This window comes from Megalops cyprinoides, chromosome 6, assembly GCF_013368585.1.
Source record: "Megalops cyprinoides isolate fMegCyp1 chromosome 6, fMegCyp1.pri, whole genome shotgun sequence".
NCBI lineage: Eukaryota > Metazoa > Chordata > Actinopteri > Elopiformes > Megalopidae > Megalops > Megalops cyprinoides.
Window position 1 is genome coordinate 4475412 of NC_050588.1, and position 13118 is coordinate 4488529.

The 13118-nt window shown below is 48.0% G+C and overlaps 1 protein-coding gene across 1 annotated transcript; it reads right to left on the minus strand.

Moving 5' to 3' along the window:
• Positions 1-9429: 9429 nt before the first annotated feature.
• On the minus strand, positions 9430-12408 carry apof (apolipoprotein F). The gene is made up of 2 exons (XM_036531738.1): positions 12319-12408; positions 9430-11650 (listed from the first exon to the last, which is right to left on the minus strand). The coding sequence occupies exon 2, from the start codon at positions 11594-11596 to the stop codon at positions 10295-10297; it is 1302 nt and encodes a 433-aa protein (XP_036387631.1). The 5' UTR covers positions 11597-11650; positions 12319-12408; the 3' UTR covers positions 9430-10294.
• Between the last annotated feature and the right edge of the window lie 710 nt (positions 12409-13118).

Sequence of the window (13118 nt, forward strand, 5' to 3'; positions counted from 1 at the left end):
AAAAGGAGAACACTTAGAGCCATGTATTCATTCAGTGTTTAACGATCATGTACTATAATCTAGAAAACAACAATGGTAAAATTATATACTGCCTTTTATTATTTACTACATTTTCCTGGTACCAGGGAATAACTTTCCACTTTTCCTAACTGGCCCTGGATTTTTTGGTTTTTCAACTCCCTCTGGAAAATGCATTATATTCATTGTGACAAATTCCATTATAAAAATGTACTATACAAATATATTTGAATGACTGATGTATAATATTGATGTATTATATCTGTATGAAAAATAATAACTGTTAATGACGATTCTGCATATGTTGACTCATTCATTATTTAACTTTTTTAAAATAGCTGTAAAAGAACAATAGTCACATTAACATTGTCTTCAAATTATACGTACCAGCCAGATCACTATGCTCTGCAACCTTGGGGCAACTGACTGTCCCTTCCAAACAGGATTGCTCCTCTCAGCCACAATACCTGTCTGTACTGGTTCCCCAGTGGTGGAATGGACTTTCCACAGAGGTCAGGACAGCAGATCCTGCCATCTGCCATCTTCAGATTGCAGACTGAAAACCCACCTCTTCAGACTGCATCTTGGTTCCATCTCAATCTCCACCCCCTAACACCTGCTGCTTGTATTACTTGCTGTTTATTTTACATGTAGTATCATCACGTGTTATGGATACTGTGATCTAGTGACTGTGTGTTGTATTGTAAGTGTGTGTACTTGGCTTTCCTTAGTTTCTAGGCTGTGTAGTTTCAGGTCAGCACAAGTTAACGTGTGGAAGGGCTTAAATATTGTTATGCTCACACTCACTAATCTGGGAGAATATTTAGCCCGGTCTGACACTGTTGCTCATTTAACCTAAATGGATACACTTCTGTTCTTGTGCTGGAAGTCACTCTGAATAAGAGCATCTGCTGAATGAATGTGATTTAATCTGTTGTAAAGTAACATTGCTTTTTCAGTATAACTTATTCAATAACTTATAACTTATTCAGTAACTTTTCAGTATAAGAAATATCTCACCCTGAGCCGTAAAGTATACCTCCACAACCCCCGGCGGGAGGCGGGTGGTGCCCCGCAGTCCAAACAGGCCCCGCTCCCGCCTGTCAACTACTATAATAAGAATGAAAAAAAATATATATTTAAATATATATTATTAAATATATTATTAAAATTATTTAAATATATATTTAAATTACTATTACATTGGGTGCACATCATGATATTGTCTTCATTTTCAGAGCAAATATTTGCGTAGAAATAAAACAAATATTTTTTAAAAATCTTTGCTGGTCCATAGTGTTCTATGTTACATACGTCAGAGACTTTTGGTCCAATTGATACATTACGGCAAATTCGAATCAGTACAACTCAATGACATCATCACAGTCTGAAAACAGAGCCACTTTGAAAATGAAACGAAAATACCAACGCGTTGCCCAAAAATGGCACAATAAACAAAAAACTTCTGGATTTACCGTCAAACTTCCGAAAATAACATCTATATTTGGAACGGTAAATCCTGTCAGTCGTGAAGGATGCAGTCTGTCAGAGTTAACAGGTAGGCTAGATGGTTGCTATAAACAGTTACCGACAGTGTTGGCAAGATGAACAGCCTAATTGTGTTTAAGTTATTTTTCCAATATACCATTTTATATGTTAGCCATATGAAGTTAGTTAGCCTGTATATGCTGAATCAGAACAATAAATATTTTTTACTTTATCAGATTTTCATATACCTATAGGGAACCTTTGTAATATGGTACAAAATGGGCTAGTTAAAATATACAGACAGAGAAAAATAGGCGACCCCCGACCGGTCGCACAGTGTCCCTGTTTTCGCTTTTACAGGAAAACCCGTTTGTGTAATGCGTTCTTGCTGTGATATTTTTTGCGCTGTACTGCGCCGGTCGCAGTCTTCTTCGAATGTTTTTAATGGCCGGCGTGTGCCCGACTGGACTTGGAACAGCGGATTACACTCACTGACCGGTCATAGGAGGGGGAACGGGAACTACGATTCCACTATGCAAGTCGATCACGTTATCATCCCGTCTCATGCACTTTCTGCCTGTCATTCATGTGTGTCTCTCGTTATCAGTTCATCTGTCTGCTGCAGGAAAGGGGGCCACTCAGGGTTAGCTGCGGGGGGCCTCACGTGTTTGAGTTACGGTGCTGATCTCACCATCTATGTTAGATGAATAACCACTCGTTAGAATGTACAGTTATCTTTCCTACAGTTTCCATTTCGGTTAAGTTTGCAGCTTATCGCATGTGAGGGTGTGGGCATGTCCCTGATGTGCAGATTCCAAAGGTGATGGGAGTGATCCCAAATGTGCATGAGGGAGAGAACAGGAAACCCCATGACTTTTAAATGCTTTTCAACGACTTCTGCCAGTTAGTTTAGCTGGAAGGGGAACTCCTTCCAGTATAAAAATAATTATAATAATAAATGCTGATTAAGTAGAAACACTTTGTTTCATTTGTTAGCGCCTGCATTGTGGAGAAGGAAGGAACAGTCTTTTAAACTGTTTACAGGGAGGGGGAAAGGGAATGAGATATGGGGGTTTTTCCTGACAAAAATGACCAAAATTAATACTTTTTTCATTCAATCAAAGAATAATTGAACAGGTTATGTGTTTGCTCTTACATCACAAATCTTACATGAATTACTACAAAACTGCACAAATACTTCTGCAATCCAAGGTCAAATTATTGGTGTCTGTATGATGTCAGCTCCCAATAACAATTTAAGCACACTACCTCACACAGAATAAAGGGGGTAATTTTCCAAACAAATACTACACAGTATTTCTTCAGTTCATTCCAGTAACTTGGTCCCCTGGCTTCTCATTTCTCAAGCTTCTGCAAGGGCATATCCACTAATCTAATATTATGTGATCATTTGTGTCCATTATACAGCCATCCAGGCATGGTAATGTCATTAGATCTGCACAAAGGGCCAGAATTAGCAGAGAATCTCACTGTACCTCTCTCTCACTCTCTCTCTCTCTCACACACACACACACACACACACACACACACACACATACACACAAAGAAACAAAATCTGAACCATGTGCAATGTTGCATGGCTATACGTGTGGGTCTGAAACCATAGGTGAGAGTGAGACCACAAGCAAGAGCCTCATAGTTTGGCGTAACCTTGTCAGAGTGTGAAAGGATCCTGTTACTTGTGGAAGTTTTTCTTTTTAAAATATTTTTCTAGTATCTAGCATGAACTTTTCTATTTGTAGCCCAATATAGTACTACTTCACACTCAACACAAAACGTGGCTACTTTTTTCCTGTATTCACTTTTACCTTCATTTAACATCGTGTCTGACTTTGCCTTTGCTTTTCATTTTGCTTTTGCTCCTTAACCCTTTGTTTTCAGTCTCTTTCTTGGTTAATACCCAGTCTGTGAATAGATAATCCATTGTTTGCTTGCTAGGTTTGGGCTTTGGGAGTGCCACATGGTTGTCCTTGTATCCATGAAAGCAATGACATAATCCAACAACTGGTTCAAATACAGCTAGGAAATGTTCCTGAAAAGCAACTGTTAATTAATACTATGATAAAAGAAAACATTTATTGTTCTTTCCCAGTTCATCACATTATTTTTAGACGTTCTAAACAGAATGGCTGAAAGTCTACCATTTTGGTCCTGTGTCATTTTTCTTCTTTCTTCTTCTTTCTCTGTGACAGGTAATTTTGTCTGTGACATTTACTTTGATGATTTACTTTGACAATGATAATCATTTGACTGAACCTTCCCTGAATTGACCATCGTTGGCTACAGTCCACTCAACCATGATTTCCTTTCCTTTTTTCTCCATTTTACTAATGCTAGTGGTGTCACATAGAATATTTTTTACTCAAAATTTCATTTGATAGAGTTGATGATCCAAATACATGTGCAGTGCTTGGAGAACTGCTGGCTCCAGGAGCAGGTGCAGGCTCTTTAACCAGCTGGTCTGGCTATCCTAATCTGTTGCAAGGTGCGAGGCATGTGTATAAGTACGTCTGCTGGTCTGTATGTTTGTGATTGACCTGGGCCATCCCTGGCTAGCTCAGCACAACCCCCACGTTGACTGGCAGGGCAACAAGATTCTGGGTTGGAGCCCGTTCTGCCATTCTCACTGTCTTCGCGATGCTCTGACTCCGATGTCACCTGACGCCGCCGCACCCGAGGAATTCCCGGACCTGTCAGCAGTGCCGCTGGAGTACCTGGACTTGAAGCCAGTCTTCAGTAAGTCCCGCGCCACCTCGCTTCCTCCGCATCGCCCCTACGACTGTGCGATTGATCTCCTGCCCAGCTCCTCACCCCCGAGGGGGCGCCTGTACTCCCTGTCTCCGCCGGAGAGGAAGGCCATGGATCGCTACATCCGGGAGTCCCTAGCCGCCGGGATCATCCGCCCATCCTCCTCGCCTGCCGGGGCGGGGTTTTTCTTCGTCGGTAAGAAGGACGGCTCTCTCCGTCCCTGCATTGATTACCGGGGTCTCAATGCCATTACCGTTAAGAATCGCTACCCCCTACCGCTCCTGTCCGCTGCTTTTGAGTCGTTGCAAGGGGCCACCGTCTTCACCAAACTCGACCTCCGCAACGCTTACCACCTGGTCCGTATCCGTGAGGGAGACGAGTGGAAGACTGCCTTCAACACTCCATCCGGGCACTATGAATATTTGGTCATGCCGTTCGGGTTAATGAATTCCCCCGCTGTGTTTCAGTCTCTGGTAAACGATGTGCTCCGGGACATGCTGAACCGGTTTGTCTTCGTTTACCTGGACGACATACTCATCTTCTCCCGCTCCCTGTCCGAACACGTTCAGCATGTCCGTCGGGTTCTCCAGCGCCTGCTGGAGAATCACCTGTATGTCAAAGCGGAGAAATGCGAATTCCATCGGAAGACCGTCTCCTTCCTGGGTTTCGTGATCACAGCGGGAGAGATCCAAATGGACCGGCAGAAAGTGCGAGCAGTAGAGGAGTGGCCTCGCCCTACTTCCCTTCGAGAGCTGCAGCGCTTCCTCGGCTTTGCAAATTTTTACCGCCGCTTCGTTCAGAATTACAGCACGGTAGCGGCTCCCCTCACTGCTTTGACGTCTGTCAATAGGGCTTTTACCTGGTCCCCGGGAGCCGAGGAGGCATTCCGCAACCTGAAGGGCCGCTTCACCTCGGCGCCCATTCTAACCCAGCCCGATCCTGCCCGACAGTTCGTCGTGGAGGTGGACGCCTCGGACGTGGGAGTGGGGGCCGTCCTTTCACAACGCTCCGCTTCCGACAACAAGCTCCGCCCATGTGCTTACTACTCCCACCGTCTTTCACCCTCTGAGCGTAATTACGACATCGGTGACCGGGAGCTACTCGCTGTGAAACTGGCGCTGGAGGAGTGGAGGCATTGGCTGGAGGGGGCGAAGACGCCGTTCCTGGTGTGGACCGATCATAAGAACCTGGAATACATCAGGTCGGCTAAGCGTCTGAACCCCCGACAGGCCCGCTGGTCCCTGCTGTTTTCCCGGTTCGACTTCACTCTGTCCTACCGACCGGGAACCAAGAATGGGAAACCCGATGCTCTGTCTCGCCTGTTCGCGCCAGCAGACGAGATCCAGGAACCCAGCACCATTTTGCCTGCCCGATGCGTGGTCGCAGCGGCGCAATGGGACATCGATACCATCGTCCACGCCGCTCTCCGGACCGAACCGGGTCCCAGCTCCTGTCCCCCTAATCGCCTCTTCGTTCCTCGTTCAGTCCGATCCCAGGTCCTGCAATGGGGACACTCGTCCAGACTCGCCTGCCATCCCGGCGCCCGACGTACAGCGGTGTTCATCAGTCGGCGGTTCTGGTGGCCCACCATTAAAGAGGACGTCCGCAGCTTTGTTTCTGCCTGCTCGGTCTGCGCCCGGAACAAGACGCCTAACCAGCCGCCTGCTGGTCTGCTGCAACCCCTGCCGGTTCCCCGACGACCCTGGTCCCACATTGCGCTGGATTACGTCACCGGTCAGCCCCCATCTGATGGTAACACCACCATCCTCACCGTCGTTGATCAGTTTTCCAAGTCCGTCCACTTCGTTCCACTCCCCAAACTCCCTTCTGCCAGAGAAACCGCTCAACTGCTTGTACACCACGTGTTCAGGCTGCACGGGCTGCCCACTGATGTGGTGTCTGATCGGGGTCCCCAGTTCACCTCTCACTTCTGGAGGGCTTTTTGCAGGCTGCTGGGCGCCACGGTCAGTTTGTCGTCCGGGTTCCACCCCCAGTCCAACGGCCAAGCCGAGCGGGCGAACCAGCAACTGGAGACTGTGCTGCAGTGTCTCACCTCCCAAGAGCCGTCAGCATGGAGCCAGCAACTGCCATGGGTGGAGTACGCCATCAACTCCCTGCCCTCGTCGTCGTCGGGACTGTCTCCCTTTCAGTGCTGTCTAGGTTACCAGCCCCCCCTGTTCCCAGCCCAGGAGGAGGAGGTCGGCGTCCCCTCAGCGGCTGCGTTCATCCGGCGATGTCACCGCACCTGGAGGCGTGCGCGGCTCGCCCTGCTGCGAGCCTCAGCCCAGACTAAGCGCTTCGCCGACCGCCACCGCTCCAAAGCCCCCCGCTATCGCCTGGGTCAGTGGGTGTGGCTCTCCACTAGGGATCTTCCCCTCAGGACAGACTCCCGCAAGCTCACTCCTCGCTTCATCGGGCCGTTCCCTATCGCCAAGGTGATCGGTCCCGCGGCGGTCCGCCTTAAGCTACCGCTCTCTCTCCGCCGCATACATCCCACCTTCCATGTCTCCAGGATCAAGCCCGTCATCCGTAGCCCCCTCTGCCCGGCTCCGCGGGCTCCTCCACCTCCTCGCCTGATCGACGGGACAAGGGCATACACTGTGCGCCGCCTGCTTAAGGTTAGGCGACGGGGGCGCGGACTCCAATACCTGGTTGACTGGGAGGGCTACGGCCCCGAGGAGAGGTGTTGGGTCCCTGCCAGGGACATCCTGGATCCTGCCCTCATCAGGGACTTCCACCGCCGGCATCCTGGCGCACCCGCTAGGACGCCTGGGGGCGTCCGTAGAGGGGGGGGTACTGTCAGTGCTCCGCCTCCTTAGCTGTCGTGCTTTTGTTTTCCTTGTGTTTTTCCTGCCCCGCTCCCCGCCCGGTCTCCGCCCGCCTGATTGCCTGCACACCTGCTTTCCATCCCCTCGTCTGCCCTGCCCTATATGTTCCCTGCTTTTCCCTGTCCTGTTGCTAGTTCGTCACAGTGTTTTTCGCCTGTTTCGTCCCCGCGTTTGCTTTATGCTTCTGTCTGCCTGTTTTCCGTTTTTCGACCCTGCTTGTACCCTGACCTCGTTTTTGCCTGCCTCCTTGCCTCGTTCGCTTGATTGCCTGCCTGTCCGGTTCCCCGACCTTGCCTGCTCCGATTTCCCGATCCTCGCTTTGTCCACGGACTGTCTCCCGGTTTTCGACCCTGCTTGTTTTCGGATTAGCGATTTGCCTGACGATTCCATTAAAGACGCACGGAACCCGACGCTCCGGTGGTCCGCGCCTGAGTCCCTGCCTGAGCCGCTACAGTGATGTTGTATGGTATGTGTGAGTATGTCTCTTGGTCTACTGGTAACTTTGTGATGTTGTGGTGAAATGCCTTGTGATTGTGCTGCAACAAAAATTGCACCTGATCTGTGCCTGAACTTTCGACTTCGACTTTGGAATGATGATTTGGCTTTGTTTGTTTATGCTGGTAAAAAGGTTAGGCAGCCATCTATATCGAGGGACATTTTCCAGTGAAAGTAGTCATTAAAATGAATCACTTCATGAGACCACAGTTTGGTGCCCATTTTATCAAGTTCATTTCCAACTGAATGCAGTAGCTTTCAAACGGTGCAAACTCACCGACTTCAGTTCCAAATGATCTGATGGTGATTTATTGAATTTATGTAATCCCCTATACCTGCAATTCTACATTGAAGCAAATTGTGAATGTACTTTAATACAACTTACATATTGGCAAAACACTGCCTTCTTTCAAATAATCCAGAATTTATGGTTTATAATTTCTCATTTGTAAATCTCCCCCTACTTCCCCTTGTTCTCTCATGTATACATTGTTATGGCCTGCTGACCTACTCATCTTTGAGTTTAGTTTCTTCCTCAACAATGCTTCCTAACCCTTCTTTAAATATCACCTAATATTTTTAAGGTATCAGATGCGGCCCTAAGAATTTTTAACCACTTCCTTGTTGAAGCTTTCCGTAAAGTAAATGTAGAGTATCTACAGCTATGCTGAAAGTTGAGCAATGAAATGGTTTCTTGTCATATTCACATATTTGAACTTCTTGGTGACACACTTTGACAGTAACTGAGATTTTCAATCCAAAAATATTTCCATGGGTGCAAAAGGTTTTTCCTCACCACCAATTCTCACAACACGAGACTGCAGAAAATGAGCTTTCTATCATTGTGTTTCTGTTCATTAAGAGAATACACATGATGATGAGAAATAAATCATTCCATGTTTCCCTTCCTCCTTTCCTTCCCCCCATTTACATGCAGTGTTTTTTCCTACTTGGAGTTATGAAGGGTGTTTCTTTTATATTTAATGCCTGCAAAGTTGATACCATTTGAAACACTGCATTTGTCAGATGAAAGAGTATATTGTGGCACAGGTCATGGCTCCATGGTCATTGGTCACAGGTTTCATTATGCAGTCAACTAACCACCTGTCATGACTGTGATGCAATAACGGCCTTGAGGAAGTATTCAGTTTCTCTATATACGATAGGTGTGTGTTTTCCTCTTGAACTGGTAAAGATCCACAGGTATTGAAATTTCGCATTTGCAGTTAAGCAGTGAAGTAGCATACATGCCTTTTGTAGCGTGCATGCCTTTTCCTAAAAGGAAATATGATCAACTAACATGTAAATTTGATTCCTTCCAGTGTCATTAGTGTAGCATAGTGGTAAAGAGCTGGGCTCACAAAAACGTAAGGTTGCTGGTTCTATTCCCTGCCAGGACACTGCTGCTGTACCCTTGAGCAAGATTTAACCCAGAATTGCCTCAGTAAATATCCAGCTATATAAATGGATAACATTGTTAAAAATTGTAACCTATGTGAGTCACTCTGGATAAGATCTTCTGGTAAATGACAATGACGGCATGTAATGTCAGTTCTGTTACCACAATGGTAAATGTGATGGGGGTTATTGCACCCAAGGTAAAGGTGGAGTTTACGACCTGTGTGATTAAGCACATGGGGGCACCCAGTGATTCAGCTGCAAAATTTTATAGATTAAAATACTCATAGGAAAACAAAAAGTTGGGTCCTGGTCTTGGGTCTTCTTCAGTGCCACACATTCAAAATGTTTCAAGTGCAGCCATTGTTATTCATGTAATTACATTTCATAATTAACCACAGTCAGAGATTTTAAGACAATGGGGTGAATATGTCAAATCAAAAAAGTTTTATTGACAATTTATTTTTTCCATGATTATAATACAGCACCTGTTTCTATTAGGCATATAGTCCCTCACTTTTACAGTTTTCTGTCCCATTTATTGATTGTGTTTCAGAACTATTAAGTGATGCACATGGCTTTTTGTAGACCCTGATAATATACAGTACAAGTACAAGACATTATGAGAAATGTTCAAAAATGTGGTAATCTAAGTAATTGTGATTAATTCAACTGCATGTTATGATGGGAAAAATGACTAATGTATTTATTTACTACAATAAGTACATTTTGACCAAAAACACGTATGGTGTTTGGTCAAAAAAAAAAAAACACATAGCAAAATATTGCTGTGTTAACAAGAATAAAAAGAGAGCTTTTAACTCTATGATAATTGAGAGGCTCATTGAAATATTGTGTGCTATGCACATGGATTGTGCATTTTTCTCCCAGTTCAGAAAAAACTACAGAGAAATTACTGTATGTCCATTGACAATGACCAGTAGATGCTCATTGACCTCAATGTCACCAGTCTTGTTTTCTGGTTCACTGGCCAGCCTGTAAAGCAAAGGATTTGGTCGCAGAGGAAATCTACAGAAACATGAGACAAGCCGCTTGCAGTCTCTGTCAAACTGTAATGCGCTTTGTTGAGTCAGGGAATGATTCCCCTCGGCAGTCGCTTGAAGTGAAGTAGTGGCTGAACAGATCTCATTAGATGAGTGTTTTAAAAAAACCTGACTTGAACGGGCCTCTTCCAGGTCCGGTGAAGGCCCATGTCCAGTGATAGAGTCCACGGACTAAGCGTTGAAGTTCAGTTCTGTTTTCAGGGGGGCTGAGTGGACATGCCCGAAGACACCACACTACTGAATGGTGATGGATGTAGTCCAGCTGTTCTGGTTCACAAGGAGGTCGTCCTCGTGCTTCATGGTGTTCAGGAGGTACTTGATTCCGGCCTTCACGCCCGTCTTCACGCCCGCCCCCAGCGCGTAGCCTGCCACGCCCACCGTGCCCCCTGTGACGGCCATCAGGGCGTCGGTGCCCAGGTCCACAGCGCTGAGGATGGCTCTCTCCTTGGCCGTCTCGGAGCAGTTGACCGAGGCGTAGTAGACCGCCGTGCCGAGGTTGTAGAGCGTGCTGACGCCGGGGATCCACTCCACCACGTTGTACACCCGCTCCTCCTTCTTGTTGACGCAGCTCTTCTCAGGGCTGCGGCGGACACGTCGGGGGTCGGGCTGCCCCTCCGATCCCCTGCACTCGCGGATCCAGCACTCGCAGTGGCCGGAGGGCAGCACACGGCTGCCCCTCCTCAGCACTGCCCTGTACCGCCCGGGACGCTCGCCGCTGGACACCCCGGCGCACCTGGGGCCCAGGCTCTCACAGGCCTGCACCGCCTCCCGCAGCCCCACCTCATCCCCTGCCGTGCCCCCCAGCAGGGAGGTCCCGTTGACTCGGATCCAGCCCTGGCACCTGCCCCGTGCCTCTTCCTCTGCCTCTGTGGCATCCTGTCCTGGGGCCTCCGCTGACCCAGCCAGCTGCTGGATGTTGAACATGATGGCCTGCAGGTGCCGCTCAGCCTGGTCCCACCTTCCGGGTGGCGGAGCCGGGGTGGCCCGGGGGCGGCTGCTCCTCTCGATCAGGTCCTCTAAGTCCAGGAGCAGCTCGGTGGTGTCGGCCACGCCCAGCAGCTCAAACAGCCGCAGCACCACCGCCTGGGCCTCCTCGGGGCAGCCGGAGGCTGCTAGCACTGGCACCAGGGACAGCCCCAGCAGCTCGCGGGGGAAGAGAGCGGAGGAGGGGTCCTCCAGAGAGGTGGCGGCGAGCAGCTCCTTGCAGCTGGCGTTGACCCGTAGGGGGGTGGGTTGCACCCTCCCAAGCACGCCCGCGATGGCCGTCACCATGTCCCGGGCAGACTGAGCCCTGTCCTCCACCTCGTGGGAGTCCCCGCTGAGCCCCAGAACACCCTCGTCTGCCCCGGATGGGTGGCCGGGCTCCAGGGGTAACCAGGGAACAAGGGGCTGCCCCTCTTGTTTTTGGCCTTCCATGTCGGTGGCCGCGTTGTGATACTGCCCACCCTCTGGAGCAGGCCAGGTCTGTGCACAGGAGACAGCATGTTCTGTCAACAAGAGCTGGACCGCCAGCACCCACTTCAGTGTTGGATTCATCTCGCTGTTGGCGAAGCAATCACACCGGCGGATTCAGGAGCAGGAGTCAGGAGTCTGGGCACAAGGTGACATAAGTAAATTAAAACCTGCACCAAGTGTTCAAATATTCTTATTCACTCTGTTTTTACATGGTCTCAATGTAAAATAGTATCACATTACCATTCTCCAGTGAAACTAAGCCAGCTACCACAGTGCTCTCTCTACATCAAAGCCATCCAGCAAACATGCAAACAGCGTGGCATCTGGCCAGATGTCCTGAGCTCATCTCCCTTTGAGGTTACTACACTTCTGTTAACACTCACAAACACTGCAGCGTTGCTCAGGCAAAACAGAGCGTGTTCTTCAAAAATGAGCTTTGGGCCACAGAATAATGCCAAAATTTCAACAGGGCATGACATTTTACTTATATTTCTGTCCTTTTTTCTTTTTTCTTTCGTTTTTCAACAAAGCATTGGAATTTTACCACTAGTTAGGCCCAGATATTGATAGTGTAAAGTCAGTCTTTTCACTGCATTATGCCCATATCAGATAAAGATAAAATGGTAAACTAATCACTCTTCTTAATTATAAAATACAATTAAAATACTTAGTAATAGGTAATTATTAAAAATTATTAAACACAAATATTTTCTCTAATTGACATGGTTTTTATATCCCTAGGTTACTCTCAGGCTGCAAATCCAACCTGAGATCTCTCTGAGTTCTGTTTTTTCCTCACTCACCACGAGCAGAGATGTCCAGAGCCTGTTGTTTTCCTCAAACCAGATTGCTTCACTATGTCAGAGCTCTTACCCACAAGAAAACATATAGGGATTCACTTCTCCCCCAGTCGCCAATGGGATTTTCGCCCACGATAACCCCCCCCCCCCCCACCAGTCCCATCCTGTCTCTCTCCCCCTCTTTTTGTTGGCCTCATTGCTCAATAGCGAGGACTAGGCTGGAATATTGATTCACGTGGAGAGGGCCCATGTTTTCGAAAGAGGTTTTGTTTGTTTGCCCTCCACGTTCTCTCTCCTCCTCTCTCTCCCCCCGGGGCCTGGAGAGGAGCAGGGGCTTTGTGTTTGACCCAGATACTTGGCAACTGTCTCCTAGCGTGCCAGGATAGGAGTTTTTGGTGGGGCCAGCCGGGGTGACATCTTCATCAATCCCGGCGATCGCCGGCAGCGGCGGCAATGGAGCGCGGCCCACGGCGAGGAGCGCACCGCATTCCCACGCGCCTGGTCCAGCTCGTTAGGCTCGTTAGGCATCACCAGCCAAGCATGAGGAGGAGTCCCGTGTGCAGGTGGCTGAATCAGTATCCATGAATGGAGGTGTGGGTATTTATGGAAGCTTGGGTCCCCATGAACACTTTGGTAGATTTTACTGCGGTTTAGCCAGGAAAACTGTGAAAAGAGTTTTATGCAGACACGCTGAGGTCCACAGTGCCTTGGTCTCTTAACATTGAGTCTAATCTATTTTACAACTTAGATATGCTAGCGATCAGTTGTTTTATTAATAATGACTAGGAAATATGGTAAGAGAT